The sequence below is a fragment of the Candoia aspera genome, chromosome 6 (assembly GCF_035149785.1).
Source record: "Candoia aspera isolate rCanAsp1 chromosome 6, rCanAsp1.hap2, whole genome shotgun sequence".
Classification (NCBI taxonomy): domain Eukaryota; kingdom Metazoa; phylum Chordata; class Lepidosauria; order Squamata; family Boidae; genus Candoia; species Candoia aspera.
The window spans coordinates 97,136,272-97,158,073 of NC_086158.1; the positions used below are offsets into that span (position 1 = coordinate 97,136,272).

Genomic DNA, 21,802 nt, shown 5'->3' on the forward strand with positions numbered 1-21,802 from the left:
TGGGCAATTTTGACAAACATAATGCTGGAAAGACTTTTTTTTCAAATTCAGAACAGGGACACTGAAAAATATTTCACACGACAGGCTCATAATCCCATCTTCATGTCCATAGGGCACTGAAGAGCAAAGCTCTGCTCGGATCAATATTTGTAGACAGATGAGCAGAAGAAAGAAACCTAGTCTTCATTTTTTTCGAGGCTGAAAGCTTGCAATGCACAAAGAGCATATCTCTGACAATACTGGGGAGGTTGTACTTGTTACCAAAAGATCACCGATGGGTGAATCCGTGGCAAGTTGCAGGAGGAAAGAAAAAACACAAATATATAATACTAGTAGAAAAGAGTATTATGCTTGCCTGGCCAGCCAATGAAATTTAGGGCAATTTGAAAACTATTAACATAGTTGACTAATTTGACTAATGTAGAGAGACTGGGATAATTTAACAAAGACCTGGATAATTTAACAGGCTGAATATGCTATTTAGGAACGTGTTTTTTCCAGCCTTGATGTTATCACATTCAAAAAAAATGTTGGAATTAAGTAGCACAAGAGCTTCCCTTGCATCTAAAGCAGGGGTGGGCACAGACCACTGGCAACCCCCTTCACTCTGCACTGCCAAGGCTGGAGAGTGATTTTATTCAAGGCTTCAGACACTGGCATCTCAACTTTTGAAGAACGCAAGCGATGAGGTTCTCTTCTTTCCTGGACTACTTCAAACTCTTTGCAAACAGTTACTGCCAAACTAATAGCATTAAAAAAAAAACTGATGGAAATTTAGACCTATCCTTTGTTCCTTTCTGGAGCCTCAGGCCACTGTGTTCGTGCCACCATCCTTCCTGAAGCACCTGTTTGGAACTGAATTTGGAACTTCTCCTCTCAGTCAGGCTCGGACTTATAGGTGGAAACAGTTGACAACAATTGACAAAATGAGACCAAGGAGAATTTTATCAACAGCTTCCCAGTCACTACAAGGGAAGCGTATTTGTCAATAGAAGAGAATCCCTGTAGCTCAGGGTTGAACTGTGGAGTCCTTGGTGCTCTCTGAGCTTGGTGGTTTGCTTGGAGACGTTTCATTATCCCGCTAGGTAACCCCATCAGTGTAAGTGAGTGTGGGGTTTGCTCCCTGTTCATATACAGTAGCTTGCCCTGCCAATGTTCGTGGGGGTGTGGTTGTCTCCTTGATAGTTCCTTGATTCAAGAAACTCCCAAGGAACTCCCAAGGAGATTCAGGATTCCTTGATTCGAGGAACTACAATCAAGGAACTATCAAGGAGAAAACCACACCCCCACCAACATTGGCAGGGCAAGTTACTGTATATGAACAGGGAGCGAATCTGATGATGTTCCCTAGTTGGGTAACGAAACGTCTGCAAGCCAGCAACCAAGCTCAGAGACCACAAAGGACTCCAAAGCATATTTTTGCTTTGCTTCACAATAGTAAAGGAATATCTACACCCCCATTTCCCTTTCCCCCCATTCCCTTGATTAGTGATTTAATCATGTTTGTCTGTTTCCTACCACCTCCTAATTGCATAATATTTGCTCTGGCTGCCATTCCCATATTCTTTAGCTATTTTTCCAGAATTAGCTGGGTAGGTTCTTAACCCTGTCTCTAACAAAAGCCTTCTTGTGAATGCAGAGAATGCTTCCTTTTGCTTTATGCGGTTTCAGGCGTGGGAAGGATGTGAGGAAGAATTTTGTAGGGATTGTTGGGTTGGGATTAACACCACAAAGCTTTTCTCTAAGACTTTCCACGTGGCTGGGCCCTTTAAGAAGGTAAGATTTGTAGGTTACCGGATGGAAAGAAGAAAATTCAGGGGAAAGAATTGACCAGGACAGTCAGCTGGCGGTGTTGGAAAATCCAAACATTGAGGGGGGTTGGGGGCTTTTTTTACTGCAAACATGGTTAATTCAGCATATCCCATTCCTGAGGGTTTCACTGAAACAGAAGTCTTTAGCATTGGCACCATCCTGCTGGTTGAAGGTAAGGTGGGGTATGTTAAACAGTCAGGAGGCTGTCCCTGCAATTTTCCACAGTTTCAGGTTTTAAAAAAGGAACAAGGAAGAATTTAAAACAGAAATTGCATACGCACTTCAACTGTCTCTCTTAACTACTGATATTTCCAAGCCTTCTGTTTGGACAACCCTGGTTGGTTCTGAGCTTAATTTTAGGACCTATGTTTAAGGCTCAAACCTGAGGCAAGTATCTAAAGGAGCTTCTCTCCCTATTCAAAACTGCTCAAAGTATTTTTGCTATACTATATGATATCAACAGAGAGAGATATGTTGTGGTGGTGGTGGTGGTGGTGGTTGTAATGCTTGATTGTGGAACCTTCACCCCCTCTCCCTCCCATGTGTGCAGACAATGAGAAGCTGGTCTAAATTTCTCCCTAGTTCACAAGCATGGAAAAGAACAAGAGACTAAGAACTTTATCATTGATGTTGGAGGGGAATTTGAGGAGTCCTCTAATCTCTGAAGTGCTGGTCCAGAGACCATAGGATTACACCCTACATTGATATATACATCTGTCTACGTTTTGTAACTTCAGGCTTCTATCACTGCACTTTAACATGGTTTGTTTTGGTTGCATAGTGCAAGCCATCTTGATATCAGAGGAAAGACAGGGTAAAATATTGGGGGGGAATACCCATTCTTCCAGGGAAGTGTGGCCCATATCTGAAACCCAAGCAGACAGACCTACTATTGCAGGTCAGATAGCCTGAGAAAGAATTGCTCATGATGATGGTTGGGGTCTTCTCTTTCTCCTCCTGTCCCTGGTCCAGGTGAAAGGAGGCTTTAAGGAATTAGGTATGTTTGCCACCTTGAGAGAGAGAGATAGATGATAGATAGATAGATAGATAGATAGATAGATAGATAGATAGATAGATAGATAGATAGACAGACAGACAGACAGACAGACAGACAGACAGACAGACAGACAGACAGACAGACAATAGAGATGGATGGATGGATGGATGGATGGATGGATGGATGATAGATAGATAGATAGATGATAGATAGATAGATAGATAGATAGATAGATAGATAGATAGATAGATAGATAGATAGATAGATAAAAAAGGTGGAACAAATAATAATAATCCCAACCACGTGGTTTACTTCTACTTTCCTTAACAATAATTTTTCTTCCCCTTTGCTAACAAGCAACTTGACCTTTCTCCTTCTGTTGCTGTCAATAAAGATGTTCCTCTCCCTGAATTCAGAGAGGAGATATTAAGTGGTGCAACAAAAAAATCCAATTTCTGGATAGATTTTCCCTGAAGGCAGAGGAAAATGTACATAAAACAGAAATATTTCAGCTGCTGGCAAAAGAATATTATATTACTGTTGACTTTTGTAAAAGTGCTTAGGATGGAGGTTCTCAGGTGAAATAAAGAGATGTTTCCGTTTACACATATATTATGAAACATGAAGCTTATCTCTGTACAGCTTATACCTACCCAGTGTCCTGAGTATGTGTGTGTGTGTGTGTAAGATTTACTTGTTTATACATTTATTTACTAAAGCTTTATTCCCCCATATTCCCTGAAGACTCCTGATGGGCTATAATAAAAATTTCCCTTGCTATTTATACATTTGCTTTCTACATTTGCATTCAAAGTATTAGCCTACACTTCTTCGGTGAAATATTCAGAGATATATTTGAAACCTGTAGAAATCTAGACTAAGTCCTAGAAAACATGCTAAACAGCAGGACCATGAATTCTAGTATGCAAAACAGTCCTTTATTTTGAAGGTTTGTTTGAAGACATCCTTCTCTTTGTTTGGCATCTGAATGTGCTTTAAAGCCACAATCCTTTTTTTTTTTAAAGGTGTGGGGGGGTGGCTGTTAGAGCAATATATCACCTCTTTTGTATACATTATATGACCTTGGTGATCCTCATTTGGGGAAACACATTTCCTCTTTTTTGGCAATGGGTAAGTGGCTATTCTAAAAACTTGTAGAAGTTGTTGTTTTTTTCATTCCGTCAAACTGTAACTTTGCATGGTATCTTAGATACAACTTTTGAAATGCAAGATAGCATGGGAAACATACCACTTCCACAAATATCATAAGGTACCTTCTATAAATTCCCTATCTGGTCAACTTCCCAAAAATATTCTAGGCTGGATAACTAGATGAAGTCCTTACTATAAGTTATATGAAGTCCAATTGTCAGATTTCTGGTTCTTTTTTTTCCCCCTTGCTTAAGCAATATAATGCCAAGAGGACCTGATCCAGTTTGTTTGATTTTGGCTGATCTCAGTTGTGTTTGAATCAAGACATCTTTATTTAGAAGTTCAACTCATGTTCAAAAATAGTTTGCCCATTACTGGCAGGGGGTGGGGGGGAATGCTGTTTAATAAAGATAGTAAAACATAGATCCTGGCTGAGTTCTTCTTCACTGACCTTTATTTTCAAACAAACTGCCCACATGTAGGATCAAAGAAACATGCTTCTGTGTCCATGTCAAAAGTACTTTTCTGAAATGATGTGATTTATGACTCAATTCACAGTCACACAGCGCTTGTTGCAAAGACCCCCAACGCATTGCTGTTTCTCTCCCTCTGACACTCTCTCTTTCACGAGTGATACAGATTGCAGAACTGAAGGCAGATAGTGGCCACTTTTTGCTTTCGGAAGAGCTAAATTTGGCAGTGGGCAGACACTTGAAGAAGGAAATTGTCTTGGGCTTTTGAAGAGCAGAAAGGCAGTCAGAGAGAGAGAGAGAGAGAGAGAGAGAGATAACACCAGGCAGACAAGGCACAACCTAGGTTAGTCTGGTTTTACAGCTCAGAAGATGGCAGGGTCTGACTCTCTTCCAGAAGGATTCACCGAACTCGAAATGTCTAGCTTTGGCACAGTGATGCTGGCTGAAGGTAAGGCGGGATGGGTGTGCAACGTAGACCAAACTGGATCAGGTCCTCTTCTTGGCATTATATTGCATAAGCAAGAAAAGAAAAAAAGGGATCCAGAAATCTGACAATTGGACTTCACATAATTTATAGTAAGGACTTCATCTAGTAATCCAGCCTAGAATATTTTTTGGAACTTGACCAGATAGAGAATTCATAAAAGATACCTTATGGATATTCATGGAAGATGTACTGTATATTTCCCATGCTATCTGGCATATTTAATCTATATAAGATGTAAATGCTGTTATCTGAATAAATAAAACTGCAAGATTTTATACTCTTGCTGCTGTTCTTGATTTGTGCTGATCAACCTAGCGTAAGTGTCTAAGACAAAATTAGAAAACACACTAAAATGAATCTCTTTATTTCCAGCCTTACTCGGATTCTCTCTGAATGTCGTGACCATTGTTTCTTTCTGGAAGGTCAAGGAGCTTCAAACCCCTGGGAATTTTCTGATATTCAACCTTGCCTTGTCTGACTGCGGCATCTGCATCAATGCCTTCATTGCTGCATTCTCTAGTTTCTTAAGGTAGGTTTTATTTACTTGGATACATGGTTCTTTTAACAGGCCCTTCCTCTTGAAAAGTAGCACTGAAAACAACTGAAGACAGCTGTGCACCTTCTGGGCATACACAGTCCCCAGACTGATGCTCACCGAGCAAAGCAGAGAATCATTTTCTCTATCTAACCTCTCACCCACAGCACTTTTCATGCAAATGTATGTCTTTGGCAATTCTAATTTGGGGAAATGCAGTTTCTGTTCTGGGGAGAAAAAAGGAAGGGAGGCCACATTATTCTCTAAAGAAGCACTATTGCCGGGCAGAATTGACAAGGAGAATTCACCACCAGAAAGAGCTTGGCTGGTCTTGAAAAATGCTAAGCAGGCCAGAACTGGTTAATATGTGAATGGGAGATCACCAGAAAATCTTAGAACTGTAGACTAGGCTGCGATGTGGAAACCCAAAATATCCCAGAAGAAGGCAAAAGCAAAGAATCTTGGTCTTGTGCTGAGAAAACAGCATGGACATGAGCATATCAACAGAAGTCAACTGTCCCAGGAGAGTCATCTTCTATCCAACACCTCCTTTAATTGCACATCCTGGCATTCAAAACTGGCTCAAGAAGAGCAAACAAAACTGGCAGGAAGAGGCATTTGCAAAGGAGAACCTGGAGGTGGCAAAAAGAATTAAGGACTCCCTCTGTGATGCTGCCTTAAATACCTCAGGAGGCATCTCAGAACCTCCCAGCAAAGGGAGTTGTGATTTTGTTCTTCCCTCCCATTTTGAGAACATACTTCATCTGTCTCAGACAGAGAGAAAACACAACATTTTCACATTGCTTTGTATAATTCATGACTTTCTTTGTTTTAGCAGTGTGAGCTGGGAATTCTGGAAGCTGTCACCCCAGCCCATCTGGAAAGTCATCCAACACATCCATAATTTTTGGAGTATCCATTTTGCTATCATTTTAAGGCTGTGCCCTAGGAAAAAAATGCTCCAGTACTCCTCTTGACATGTTTTCCCACTGTTTCATTGCTTCCTTTTCAGATATTGGCCCTATGGTTCCGATGGCTGCCAAATTCATGGGTTTCAGGGATTTTTAACAGCCCTAACAAGCATTAACTGTACAGCTGCAATTGCGTGGGACCGATATCATCAATATTGCACCAGTAGGTCCTCTGGTTGGTTATTTTAAAAAAACGTATTGTTGTTTATTCGTTTAGTCACTTCCGACCCTTTGTGACTTCATGGACCAGCCCACACCAGAGCTTCCTGTCAGTCAACACCTCCAGCTCCCCCAGGGACAATTCCGTCACCTCTAGAATATCATCCATCCGCCTTGCCCTTGGTCGGCCCCTCTTCCTTTTGCCCTCCACTCTCCCTAGCATCAGCATCTTCTCCAGGGTGTCCTGTCTTCTCATTATGTGGCCAAAGTATTTCAGTTTTGCCTTTAATACCATTCCCTCAAGTGAGCAGTCTGGCTTGATTTCCTGGAGTATGGATGGGTTGGATCTTCTTGCAGTCCAAGGCACTCTCCAAATTTTCCTCCAATACCACAGTTCAAAAGCATCTATCTTCCTTCGCTCAGCCTTCCTTATGGTCCAGCTCTCATAGCCATTTGTTACTATGGGGAACACCATTGCTTTAACTATGCGGACCTTTGTTGTCAGTGTGATGTCTCTGCTCTTGACTATTTTATTGAGATTTGTCATTGCTCTTCTCCCAAGGATTAAGCGTCTTCTGATTTCCTGACTGCAGTCAGCATCTGCAGTAATCTTCACACCTAGAAATACAAAGTCTTTCACTGCTTCTACATTTTCTCCCTCTATTTGCCAGTTATCAATCAAGCTGGTTGCCATAATCTTGGTTTATTTGAGGTTTAGCTGCAAGCCAGCTTTTGCACTTTCCTCTTTCACCTTCATCATAAGGCTCCTCAGTTCCTCTTCGCTTTCAGCCATTCAAGTGGTATCATCTCCATATCTGAGATTGTTAATGTTTCTTCCAGTGATTTTAACTCCAGCCTTGGATTCCTCCAGCCCAGCATGTCGCATGATGTGTTCTGCGTACAAGTTGAATAGGTAGGGTGAGAGTATACAGCCCTGCCGTACTCCTTTCCCAATCTTAAACCAGTCTGTTGTTCCGTGGTCTGTTCTTACTGTTGCTACTTGGTCGTTATACAGATTCTTCAGGAGGCATACAAGATGTCTTGGTATCCCCATACCACTAAGAACTTGCCACAATTTGTTATGGTCCACACAGTCAAAGGCTTTAGAATAGTCAATAAAACAGAAATAGATGTTTTTCTGAAACTCCCTGGCTTTTTCCATTATCCATCGGATATTGGCAATTTGGTCCCTAGTTCCTCTGCCTTTTCTAAACCCAGCTTGTACATCTGGCAATTCTCGCTCCATGAATTGCTGAAGTCTACCTTGCAGGATCTTGAGCATTCCCTTACTGGCATGTGAAATGAGTGCCACTGTTCGATAGTTTGAACAGTCTTTAGTGTTTCCCTTTTTTGGTATGGGGATATAAGTTGATTTTTTCCAGTCTGATGGCCATTCTTGTGTTTTCCAAATTTGCTGGCATATAGCATGCATTACCTTGACAGCATCATCTTGCAAGATTTTGAACAGTTCAGCTGGGATGCCGTCGTCTCCTGCTGCCTTGTTATTAGCAATGCTTCTTAAGGCCCACTCAACCTCACTCTTCAGGATGTCTGGCTCTAGTTCACCGACCACACTGTCAAAGCTATCCCCGATATTGTTATCCTTCCTATACAGGTTTTCTGTATATTCTTGCCACCTTTTCTTGATCTCTTCTTCTTCTGTTAGGTCCTTGCCATCTTTGTTTTTGATCATACCCATTTTTGCCTGGAATTTACCTCCGATGGTTCTAATTTTCTGGAAGAGGTCTCTTGTCCTTCCTATTCTATTGTCTTCTTCACTTCCATGCATTGCTTGTTTAAAAATAATTCCTTATCTCTTCTGGCTAACCTCTGGAATTTTGCATTTAATTGGGCATATCTCCCCCTATCACTGTTGCCTTTTGCTTTCCTTCTTTCTTGGGTTACTTCTAGTGTCTCAGCAGACAGTCATTTTGCCTTCTTGGTTTTCTCTTTCTTTGGGATGTATTTTGTTGCCGCCTCTTGAACAATGTTGCAGACTTCTGTCCATAGTTCTTCCGGGACCCTATCTACTAAGTCCAGTCCCTTAAATCGATTCTTCACCTCCACTGCATATTCCTTAGGAATATTAGTGAGCTCATATCTAGCTGATCTGTGGGTCTTCCCTAATCTCTTTAGTCTGATCCTAAATTGTGCAAGAAGAAGTTTGTGATCGGAACTACAGTCAGCTCCAGGTCTTGTTTTTACCGACTGTACAGATGTCTGCCATCTTTGGCTGCAAAGGATGTAGTCAGTCTGATTTCGGTGTTGTCCATCTGGTGAAGTCTATAAAGCCGTCTCTTAGGTTGCTGGAAGAGAGTGTTTGTTATGCAGAGTGAGTTGTCTTGGCAGAATTCTATCAGCCTATGTCCTGCTTCGTTTTGTTCTCCCAGGCCATGCTTACCTGTAATTCCAGGTGTCATTTGACTGCCCACCTTAGCATTCCAGTCTCCCGTGATGAAAATAACATCTCTTTTAGGCGTGTTGTCCAGTAGGTGCTGCAGATCCTCATAGAACTGCTCTACTTCAGCTTCTTCAGCATCTGTGGTTGGGGCATATATTTGGATCACTGTGATGTTAGATGGCTTGCCCTGAATTCGAATTGAGATCATTCTATCGTTTTTTGGATTGTATCCAAGCACTGCTTTAGCCACTTTACTATTAATTATGAAGGCTACTCCATTTCTTCTGTGGTCCTCTTGTCCACAGTAGTAGATCTGGTGGTCATCTGATGTGAAGTGGCCCATTCCAGTCCATTTCAGTTCACTGACGCCCAAAATGTCTATCTTTAATCTTGACATCTCACCGATAACCACATCCCATTTGCCCTGGCTCATAGATCTTACATTCCAGGTTCCAATGGTGTGTTGATCCTTAGAACATCGGATTCGCCATTCATCACCAGCACCGTCGGCCGCTAGCCATCCTTTCGGCTTTGAGCTAGCTGCATCATCACGTCTGGGGCTAGTTGAGCTCATCCTCTGTTCCTCCCCAGTAGCATTTTGACCATCTTCCGACCTGGGGGTCTCATCTTCCGATGGTATACCGACATATCTCTGGTTGTACTGATCCATTTAGTTTTCACGGCAAGAATACTGGGGTGGGTTGCCATTACCTTCCCCAGGGATCGCATTTAGTCTGACCTCTCTGTCATGACCTTCCCGTCTTGGGTGGCCCTTCACAGTTTAGCTCATGGCATCACTGAGGTGCTCAAGCTCCAGCACCACGACAAGGTAACGATTCTTTGCTGAAGAAAGAAAAAAAAAGTATTTGTTGTGTAATTTAGGGATAGATTGACATATAAAAAATGAGAACTGTGGCCAAAATGTACACATACACAACATGATCTGGAAGGATCACCAAGTATAATTTAAAAATAAGAACTCCTGGATTTTAAGCAGAGAATCTTGGAACCAAATTTTAGGATGTAGGAATCAAAGTTATTCACTGTATCATTGCTTTGCAATAGCCCTTCAGGTTTCAGGCCTGATTTTTTTGCTTTTCTGAAGATGTCAAAGGCTGTACTTGAATGCTGTCCCTTTAAGCTATGATCCACAGGCACCACTAATAAGCACTCTTCATTTCAGTGGGAGAGCTTGGCACATAAGTCCTATTGAAAATAATGCATTTTAAAATGCTTCACTTTGGCCGGATTGATTCCTGTGGCCTGTTTGCCGCTTAAAATCTTTGCCAGCCAAATTTAAAAAGCACAGGGAAGTGCCCATACTTTTCTGCATGCCTTGCTTTTGACATTTCGATTTAATATTTATATTATTCCTCATCCCAAAATTCCATCAGACAAAGCGTCCAACTCATATGTATAACAAACAAAAGCATCAGGGACTCACAAGAGAACCTGAAGTTCTTCTCTCCAAATTTGCAGCTCTGCAAGAGGCGGCCATCCAAGGATAAATCCTTTCAGCACCCCTAGAGTTCCGTCTTAATGTTTCAGCAGCTTCATCCCCAGATCCTCTTCTCTAAATACAGTCCACACTCAAGGAAAATCTGAAGGGGTTGCCTTTCCTTCCTGTGTTGTCATTCCACTGCAAGTTGGTGAACCTCCATTCTTGTCTTGTAGGAAGCAGACTACCGTGGAATTCCGTGTTCTCCATGGGGCTGTTTGCTTGGTGTTTCGCTGGCTTTTGGTCTGCAATGCCACTTTTGGGATGGGGAGCTTATGATTATGAGCCTCTGAGGACCTGTTGCACTTTGGACTATACCAAAGGAGACAGGTAAGTGCTTCTGGAGCATAATTATAGACACAGGGCTCTTTGGAAAGCAGGGCTGAACCAGCTCAAAAGAAAAGCAAGCTCTCATGGTTCTTTCTACTGATAGAAGGAGGTTTTGCATGACAAAGAGAGCTGGATTATGTGATTTAATGGTGCAGTCAATACAGGGATAATAGATCCTATCCATCCCATGGAACATTCTCCATTTCCACATATTCCTGCTGTCCTTGCATCACCTGCCATCTGCAATGAACAGTCCTTGGGTCACATAATTTTTTGTAAGGGCAAAATAGTCACTGGGGGTTTCTCCAACTGGTACTCCTCCAACTAACTCTTCATTCTCTTGAAAGAATGAGATAACCCTTTTGCCTTCACCATTTCGACCAAACTACATATTAAACATCAGCCACACAAAAGCTCAGGCATAAACTCTAAGTTTTTTCCAATCATTACAAAGATTGTTTTCTGTCTCCTGCTTGTGTGTGTGTGTGTGTGTGTCTTCCACCCTGTGTCTTTGGATTAGAAGGGCTGATTCAACATCGGGTGCCCTGTCTCCCTTCTTGTAAACTCGAGCTCCTGAAAAGGTTTTTGCAAAGCTGCATCTGGTGAGAATAAAGTTGAAAAAAAAAAAACAGGCTTGGAAACAGCTTGCCAACCCAATGGGCAGTGGTTTGGTTGGGTTCAAGTTGTGACCTAGTGGCTGAATGTGTAGACCAACTGCATCTGTGTAGAAATGTCAAGAATATAGCATAGGTGTCCCTTCCTGACCATGACATTGAAACAACAAAATCATATGTCATTATGGAAGCACCATCTTTTTGCAAAGTCACAATGCATTACCTGATCCACACCCTTGAAGAGGCCTTTGGAGTAGATTTCTTTGCCAAGAATCAGCTGCTATTGATCAGAAATCGCTCCTGAACCTCTAATGTCAGCCCAACCTAATGCACTCCAGAGATGATGGGTGACAATGCAGCCAGCACAACCTTCAGCCCTCATTATCCCCAGCTAGAATGGTCTCTGTCCATGTTGGCTGAAAATTATGGGGAGCACTGCATTTCCTAAGTCTGTAGCCATAGGCCACTGCCAGGCTTAATGTACATACAAGGCCACTGCACACAGCTTCACTGAAGATCCACCGTTGTTTGGATGCGATCTCATAACATTACCGACCCATTGCTAAGCTGATACATATCAGTACTGTAGGCTTTGTATCACCATAGGGGCAGCTGGGAAGAAAATCCTCTTTGCAGTCAATTGCTATGGACCTCAAGTTGCTCTTCTCCAACTTAAAAGCTCTCAGGGCAAAAGGTGTGGATTACCTGACTAGAAGGTCCAAGCACCAGTTTGTCCTCCTTTGTGTCTAGATGATAGGAACACAACAGCTTGAGGATCTTCTCCTGCACAGATGCCCATAAGGGACAGAGATGCAATGAGGCAGGCCTTCAGTCAAGGTTTGGCACCATACATGGAGCCTTTGCACCAAGTAATTTTCAGGGGGAGATGAGCGGTGATAGAAATTGGAATAATAAATAAAATAAATAAATAAAACTATCATTGACCACAGCCATCAGTGTCAGCTGGAGGTTGTGCATTTGACTGTTTTGGTATCTATTTTACTGAGATGTTCTGGCTGTTGACCATAACAAAGGAATCCATTCATTCAGTAGAATAATTGAGCATTAATTGGTTTTTCTTCCCTCAGAAATTATATCATGTTCCTTATTCCTCTGGTGCTATTCAATTTTGTGATCCCGATTTTCATCATGTTAATGTCCTATCTTTCCATTGATAACAAGTTCAGGAAAACAGCACGGTTTAAGGTAAGACAACATCCCAACACGGAATTCTTTCCAGCAAAGCAGGACTAGATCTTTTTCTACTCAAGATATCATCTCTGGCCATCTGATTTTCAACTTGCTTTGCTGTCACCATATTTTCAGATACTCAATTATAGGCAAATCTTTTAGAAGGTTATTTACAGTCCACCTTCCCTTAAGCTCTCAGAGGGAGAGAAAGGTACAGATGATACATTCTGTCATGTTCCCATGTACAAGGTTTTACGTGACTTCTACCACCAGTCCTTGGTGGGAGAGAATATTTCTCTATTTTCACATTGTGTCTACCCTGTAGGGTGTTTTCAGTTACACTGACACCAGGAGGCAGTATGTGACAAGTTTCATCTGTATTGGGAAGCATCAGACGTACATAGCCAGACTGTATTCTATAGGGTCCAAACTCTCTATGAGGAATTGAACTGGTAGACCATTGAACTGGACCTTCGCACTTTAGATAAGCATTTATGGCACAATTAGCTGTAGGAGCTATTGAGGGTCTTGTGCTCAGCAGTGCTGACATTAGCTCAAGAGTAAGTGGCTTTTGATGATCAGGAACTTTACTCTCAACATTATCATATCATATCATATCACATCATATCATATTGGCTTTTCATGACCCCGATAGGGCACCAGTCTGTTTTGGAAAGCCCTGGAAGGAAAGGATGATATGCCCCATCTTAGAGCCCTAGCAAAAGAAGTGCTTTAAATGTTTTTGTGGAAGAGGGTGAGACAATGACTGGGGCCATATAACATACAGGAGGAAGCCAGGATGTGTAGACAGAGACTTTTGCTTTAGAAAAAAATAAACAAACAGTGTTTTATGGCTTACATTATGACTTATTTATGGCCAGTGTGGAGGTCAGGAGGGGGCAATAAGTCAGTCTGAAGGTCTTGAGAACCTCAGGTTACCAAATCCTGGGACGGGAAATCAGCTACAGCCCAGCCACCCCAATTTCCCTCACCACACACATATCATTGACTTACACAGCAAGGGGGAAAGTGCAGCCCAAAAGGAAGAGTGTCCAACCCCATTGTATAAGGAATTTTAAAAATTGTGACCACAGGAAGAATTTCTGCCAAGAAGCTGGAGTTATAGGACTTTTCTTGACTCTTCAGAACAGGAAGGGCATCCAGAAACACTTGGAGTGACAGTCTATCCAGGACCCAAATTTGCTTTTTTATATCTGACTTAATTTTTTGATGTAGATCACAGTTCATAGACTGCCCTAATCTTTGTTCTTCTTTTCCCAGTTTAACACTGGTTTGCCAGTGAAATCGTTGGTCATTTGCTGGGGCCCCTACTCACTTCTAAGCTTCTATGCTGCAGTTGAAAACGTGGCATTCGTCTCGCCCAAAATCTTAATGGTAGGTAAGAAATCATATGAGGTCCTAGCACACTGAAATTTCTCCTGAAGCTGGAAGAAAATCCATTCCCTCTGAAATGTTGGCCTTCTTCCTAGGACATAGTTTCCTTCAAATGTATTTTGTTGATGGTTTGGATTTTCCATTATTGGCATGAGATAGCCAAGGGTGTCATGGGTGTTTTTATTTCTATAATTACCTGCTTCTCCATCACTCTGTAGCAACATCTCAGCCTACCTTGGAAAGTTCTTTTTCTGGGGTTTTACTGAAGTGAAGTGTTAGAAGTGGGAAAGTCTGAAGATTATGACAGGAGGAGAAGGAGGGCTATCAGACCTTCAGTATTAACCTGAGATGATGATGATGATGATGATGATGATGATGATGATGATGATGATGATGATGATGATTTGGCTTTTTAACAGATCCCTGCTGTTATTGCCAAGACCTCACCAACCATGAATGCCTTCATTTACGCTCTGGGGAATGAGAACTACCGAGGAGGAATATGGCAGTTTTTCACAGGAGAAAAAATTGAGAAAGCCAAAGTTGATGACAAGATTAATTAATTTACCTTCTGGACATTGATTGGCGGGCGGGGGGGGCAGGCATCAGGCATGACCTTAAAAATGTCACATGTGACACAGAGAGAGCTGAATGTGTGTACACTTCCTACAGAGAGCCAGGATTGGCTACAACTCCCTGCTGTGTGTTAAAATTGGGTTTCTCACTGCGCAGTGTGTGATGTGGCCCTCCGTTTAGGCCCCAACAACTGGACACCACAAATAAGGGCAACCTCATCAAAACTGGATCCATGCTGCAAATGTCTTTCCCGTTGTCTGCCACATTATCCAAAGAGTGGCATGGGGCAGATGTTTCTTCTGCATCTGTCACTCAACTTGTATGTCAAGCAGGCTGCCGCAAAGCTCTGCCGCTCCCTTTCTGCTGCCCATCTGTCACTGCAAAGAAATGGCAAACTGCCAAGGGCGTGGCTTCCTCCTGCCTTTGGAAGATGAGTCTCATTTCAGGAACAGGAAAGGAAACATTGCAGGGATGCAGGGTGAGTGAGGCAGCTGAACAGAATGGATTTCCACTCAGTTTTCTAGGTTATTCAGAGATTACAGAAGTATCTGCTATCCCTCTCCCATATGCTTGGCCTGCTTTTGCCATTGCTACCAAACAGATGCATGCAAAAACCAGGCAACTATCTTTAAAAATTGACATTCACTTGGGCCAGTTATTGAAATAAGCCAGGTTGAACTGCCTCTTTCTTCTTTAGTACATCACAGCTTACAGTCTGCCTGGCAAAGTCTGTATTGTTACACTAATGGGATTTGATGATGTTTTAGCTCGCAGCTTTCAGGAGGGAGGCAAATGCTATAGGATAATTGCAGCAGAACTAAAAACAGAAGCAGAAACAGGAGTTAGACCCTCTTTCCTCCTTCTATTGCCTCTGTTAATGGGAGCCTTCAAACACCATGTCCAACCATGTTTGTTGTTATGCCTGAATCTGCACAGGTTACAAGGCATCATTTGGGATGCTATCAACTACATTTGGAGGCTGGCTTTTACTTACTGGTGAGCTCCTACTGTATGTCTGAATTCTGTAGGGAAAATTGCTATATTCAGGAGCATCCCCAGGGAAGGTCAAAAGAGTAAAGATGGCAGTCAGGACTGTACACAGCTTTCTACATGCTTCACATGCCTATGATTGCTACATCCCAATATAGGAACATTTTCTGTGGTAGTGGAGAAATTATTGTTATTATTGTTGCTGCTTTTAACAAATATGCATAGGCTGTCAACTTGTGTAAGTTCTATAAATATAATCAAAACAGCACTGTCCAAATTCAGTGCACTGTAAAACAGAACTTTCTCTGACACACCTTTCTGTGTTTTAAACTACTTAAACATTCAGAAAAGGACTGATGGTGCTGGAGTTGTCCATCTGGAGCCCCCCTTTCAGTCCTTCCAAATAGTGGCTCTAAGAGATTCACCTATTAAGGGATGATCTGTGCTCTTATTTCCTGCAGAAATTCAAGCTCGTTTAATCCTCTTACCGCTCTTAAGTGACGTAGCAAGCATCCCAGGTTGTTCCTTCAAAGTCTCAGCTGCTACAAGGCAGAGAAAGAAGTTCCTCTCTTTTCATTTCTGACTTTTAATTTTGAGGTGAGGGTATCTGAGGTTTCTATTCTTTCTGTTCTGAGCATTCATCATGGGCACAGAATATTTTTATTAATACACGCAATAGGGTGGGAAAAAAACAGGGTGCTGATTCAATTTTATTACAAATCTAGAGACACTCCCAATGAAGCTAACTGAACTGCAAACTCACAAACTGGCCTTGATAATGCTCTGATCCTGCATACACTATATAATTGTAGACTGGATTGATTTCCCTTCCATTTTCAGAAATAAAGCCATACATCTTCCAGACAGGGAAACCAGCATAGTTCTATCTAATATTACCAAATGAGCTTATTACCCAAAACAAATGCATTCCATTCCTTGGCACACTACCATTGGCCTCTTTTTGTGGACCAACCCAAGTGATCATTTACAAGTTACACCAGACTGAATGGGAAAGAGAGACAGATGTTAGGAACTTCTGCAAAAAGAGTGAGAAACCATTTCTAAGATGCCTGATTGATTGGATTATCCAAGATAGATCCAGTTCTGTCTGGAAATGGGGTTTGGTCATCTTCTCATGTCTAACAGGAGGTAACTCATAATGGTCCTTTTCTTAGGTGGCTTGCCCTTTATTTCAGCCAACAGATGGAATGGGTTTGCAACCTTCACAATTAGAAAGGAAAATTACTTAAACCTTTGGGAGGGCCAGTCTGGATTTCAGGATGATTAACCTACCCTTCCACCTTGCAGAGATGCTCTAATCACTTAGAAAAAGGAACAGCCTTCCATAAATATTCAATCTATTGTGACTCTGTATGGTTATAAAACTACACTGATACATCATGGTTAATATAAACCAAATGAAAGCATCATGAACAAGGAATTCACATACTATGTGGCCAATCTGCGCATTGTCCAAATGTTGCTGAACATATGCACATTTCTCTCCTTATCCAAACGATCTGTGCAATATTTGCCATCCCAGTTCTCAGTCCTCCACTGATAATGATACACATTAGACAGAAAATGTGACTTACAGTACAATACGGTGAACTTCTTCTTTAAAAAAAAATTCTTTTTTCACTTTATCCTGCCCTCCAGTTCAGTGTTTAGCTGGCTGGGGGATTCTGCAAGTTGAAGTCCACACATCTTAAAGTTGCCAAGGTTGAGAAACACTGCTCCAGATACATGAATACAACAGTGCAATGGCAGTCTGTCAGATCAAGGGAGCATAGATTACTGAGTGTGAAAAATAAAATGTAGCATACTTATCTCAGGCATAATTACAACTGATGGTAATGGTGGTGATTTTGTAACCAATGCAATACTTCCAAATTTCTTTTCGCTTAAATAATAGATGGGAAACTTTTAAACTGGAATTAAAAAGCATTCAGATCACTTGAAGTGAATATTTTCATATCTGGCACATAATAAATATTCTAAGAGTTTTTCATGGACATGGACTCTTTCATCTAAAATATCTTCATGTCTGAAAGACACCAAGAGGTTTTAGTTTTTGAAAAAAATAGATGTCTGAGAATAATCGTTTTCAAATTAATTCTTTGTCAATATGTTGCTCGACAATAAATGCAATAAATTTACAAAATATAGGTAAACCTAAATGCTTATTTTGAATAAACACTTAAAAGGTCATAAAAACCAGGCTCATTTGTAGGTAGCACATAGGTCAACTGAGATTAAATACTGTCATGGAAAAGAAGCAGGTGGTCTAATGATTTACACTGTGAGATCCGAGGACTTTTAAATGAGCTACATTTAAAAGAAGCTGCACATTTTGCCACTCTTTATATGTATGCCGATGAAGATTCTCGGACATCCAGGTGGAATTGTCTGTAGGTTGAGTCATGGCAACTGGATTTCTTTCTGTTTGGTTGAAACATTTCGCTTCTTGTCAACCAAAAAGAAAGAAATCCAGTTGCCATGACTCACCCTACAGACTCTTTATATGCACTGTAATACTAGCCCAATTTACTAAATATAACATGGACTTAACTGACATTACATCTGTTAAGCACTAGGTGGCAGTATTTCACCACAGATAATTTCAGACCGTTGAAATGCGCTGTCCATACGTTGGTGGTGCTGAAGTAATTGGTGCTTTATAGGGAAACAAAATTTATATTGCTCCTCGTCTACGGCTGATCACTGAGTGTGGTAACAAATCTGGATTTGCCATTTCATGGAAACATTACTAGAATTATACTCAGCCCTTGTTCACTGACTGGGTACACACACACACACACACACACTCATACATTTCATACGTGGTAGACAGTACTTGAAATGGCCCACTCTTTAAAATGAAGCCATCTAGAAAAAATGCATCCTGTTTTTCTTCGTTATTTACATCACTGACATTTTGTAGGAAATGACTTTTGATTTTTATTTCTTTCATCCATAAAAGATTTGCTCAGGAATAAATCTGGAAAACCTACTCAGACCATGAAATCTTTTCCTGAGTTTCCAGAAACACCTAAGGAAATGTTTGATAAAGTCTATCTGCTGGTGTGCTTCTAAAATAATTCATAAAAAAAATTATACCAGATCAGACTCTCTTCTCTTCTGATAGGACTTCTCATCTTTCATTTCAGTGGAGGGTGTGGTTGAAATTTCAGCTGAAACCTGTGGTATAATGAGTTTTAGAAAAGTGATTTCAGGATGAAGAAAGCCATTTTGTGAGAGGGGCTTTACAGTTCCTGCAAGAAAAATTGTATATTCCCATTTTCATCTTCTTTTGTTTCAGTTTTCATCTTCCCTTAAAAACAAAAAATCCAACCCCATGGCTGTCTTGAAAATGTGGGTGGCTTAGCAGCCAAACTGAACTTCAATCTGTGCCAACACCATTCTTCTTTTCTGGGCTTCATTTCTGTCAGTGAAGGAGGAAGAGTCAAAGTGAGCATTTATCTGAAGGTGTTTTTCCAACCACATAGGGCATGGAATGTTAGTAACTATGGATGTTGCTGATTCCAATTCACATCAGCCCCAACCAAGAAGGTTAATGATCAAAGCTTAGGTGGTTTATAGTGCAGTAACATCTGGAGGTTGCTAATATTTGGAGATGTGAACTCCAGGGGCATCCCTTTCTTCCTCCCTTTGTTCCCCTTCTTCCTAAGTTTTCCATCTTGGTCTCCTCATCTCTTCTCCATTTCTCTCCATGCCTTCTCCTTCTTTGCAGCAGAAATAAGATATCTGAAGTACCACAGACTTAGAACGTTTTTCTGTCTATGTATTTGGCTTATTCCAATGAAATACCATATTCCAGATAGACTCAGGAATTTTATTTATATATCTATCATATTTATATGCCACCCATCTCACAGAAACATGACTCTGGGCAGCATACAACAAAACCATAGAAAACAGTAATTACAAAAACACTCTACAATTAAAATATTAATATTATTATAATTTAAAAACCGGAAGGGCTAGGGAGAGCATTAGATGTTACATGTGACGTAACCATCTTATTAAATCCGCATTCCCATGAGACCCCCAAACCTGTTGTGATAATCGGGCTTTAAGGGACTTCCAGAAGGACATCAAGGATGGAGCCAGTCTCACCTGGGGGTGGGGGGGATGATGTTCCACAGGGTGGGTGCTGTGGCAGAAAAGGCCTTCTTCTGGAAGAGGTAGTTCCTTAGCAGATGGGACCCAGAGCATACCTCTTCTGCCAGACCTGATGGGATGGGCGGAAGTAATTGGGAGCAGGTGGTCCCTCAGATTATATCTTTATGCTTGGTTAAAGGCCACAGCTTTATGAAAGCAAAGAAAACCCCACATTTACCACCCCCAGTCTGATCCGTAATCCGTAAGGATGAAGGAACTCCTGTATAGTCCCCCCAGCACTCTTAGGAATTCAGTGGGCCATTTTTGAAAGCCTCAACAAGCGATAGGTTGAACCTCAGTAGCAAATTCTATTTGTTCCATTGGTCCTCTCCTGGGGAGAAAATTCCCTTTGGCATTAAGGATTATTACAGGTTAGGGGAGGCCTTAAAGCCAACCATGTTATCAGTCCTTTGGGAATCAGTCTGAGGACTGAGATACTTCTTTTTAACATTTGTTTTACAGTCTTTAAATAATTTTAGAAGTTCACATAAATTATATATGAGAGCCAGTTTGGTGTAGTGATGGAGGCACCAGGCTAGAGACCAGGGGACCGTGAGTTCTAGTCCTGCCTTGGGCACAAAGCCAGCTGGGTAACCTTGGGCCAGTCACTCTCTCTCAGCCCTAGGAAGGAGGCAATGGCAAACCACTTCCAAAAAACCTTGCCAAGAAAATTGCAGGGACTTGTCCAGGCAGTCTCCAAGAGTTGGACATGATTGAACAGATTCTGCAAGCCATAAATCTATAGATAACTAAGTAACAGTGCCTGCACAGATCAATGGGCAGATGGAACTATTTTCTGGATTTTCAGATTGTCCATTTGGTATATGAGGTCTCTACAGTATTATTAACATCATGATGATATTTTTGCACAGCCTTGTACATAGTTCATGTATCCCAGAGTGCAAGAAACAGAGAAGAAAGGGCCAAAATGTTGGGGAGCATATACAATTTAGCTCTAATCTACAGTAACTCAAGCTCTCATCAGCGCCTGATTGAATTACTGCAATGGTATTCGGGTACAATTTAAGATGCTGATTTTAACTTATAAAGCCCTTTATGGCTTGCCTAGACCACCTAGTCCAACCAGTACCAACAGTGAGGGTTCTTTGTTTTTCAAAGGCTGGACACACCATAACGTAGAAGATAACTGTACAAAATACTTTATAGTAGCACACATTGTTCTGTTGCCCTGGGTCAACTCCATCCTCCTGGGCTTTGCAAGCTGATGTAGCCACGTAAGTAAGTCTTTGATGATTAGTCCTTATAACAAATAAAAGCCTTAAGGTTTGCAAAGTGGCATACAACCTTTGCCTCCTTCCAAAAGTTCTTGCACTGGTTGGGATGAGGGGCTGCCTCAGTGGGGTTGCTCCTTTTCTGTTGCCACTGAACTCCAGGCCAAGTCCTAAGCCAAGCTCCAGGCAGGAATCCCACCACAACGGGCTGCTAACTGTAGCTTGTGGTCCTGATAGTTGACTGGTAGCTCTCTTGCTTGTTTGTGATAGTCGTACATTCCAGACATCACTTCCCGCTTCCTCGTCTGCTTGCTGTCTTCTTATCCTCTACTCTTTTCTCCTACACACCCACACTTTTGTAGGCTAAGGGCCTGGGTGCGGTGAGGCTGCCTATGGACTTGGACATTCCTAAAAACGCCAGGATGTGACTCAATTAGCCAGACATCTGGAACGCTGCCAGTGCAGACATTTGTGAGTAAAATATGAGTAGAGAGGAATGAATGAATGAATGAATGAATGAATGAATGAATGAATGAATGAATGAATGAATGAATGAGCCCATCTCCTCTTAAGTTTCTGGGGCTGTAAACTTGTACTGCCCCTTAGGATAAGGGATGAGCTGAGCCTATCCTTGGGGAAGTGGGGATGGGAAGCATTTCTGCCTGGTTGCAGCTGCTTTTTCCAACTGCAGACAACAGCTGCAACTTCATTCCCTCACACCAACCCAACCATCTAGATCAAATAAAGAGAAACATTAATCCTATATTTTGGGGAGCTTTCAGGATCTGAAGCAAGAAGGGTCTC

General features: G+C 41.6%; 1 protein-coding gene across 1 annotated transcript; it reads left to right on the forward strand.

Annotated features, from left to right (window-relative positions):
* Window positions 1-1,902: 1,902 nt before the first annotated feature.
* On the forward strand, window positions 1,903-14,578 carry RGR (retinal G protein coupled receptor). The gene is made up of 7 exons (XM_063307850.1): window positions 1,903-1,984; window positions 5,294-5,450; window positions 6,469-6,590; window positions 10,662-10,815; window positions 12,518-12,635; window positions 13,902-14,015; window positions 14,435-14,578. Exons 1-7 carry the CDS (start codon window positions 1,903-1,905, stop codon window positions 14,576-14,578), a joined length of 891 nt encoding a protein of 296 aa, XP_063163920.1.
* The last annotated feature ends 7,224 nt before the right edge of the window (window positions 14,579-21,802 follow it).

Bases quoted from the DNA above. Each gene is read 5' to 3' on its own strand.
- RGR (XM_063307850.1), top strand. From the start codon at position 1,903: ATGGTTAATTCAGCATATCCCATTCCTGAGGGTTTCACTGAAACAGAA. The intron at 5,451-6,468 runs GTAGGTTTTATT...CTTCCTTTTCAG, and splicing joins GCATTCTCTAGTTTCTTAAG to ATATTGGCCCTATGGTTCCG. The intron at 14,016-14,434 runs GTAGGTAAGAAA...GCTTTTTAACAG, and splicing joins TCTCGCCCAAAATCTTAATG to ATCCCTGCTGTTATTGCCAA.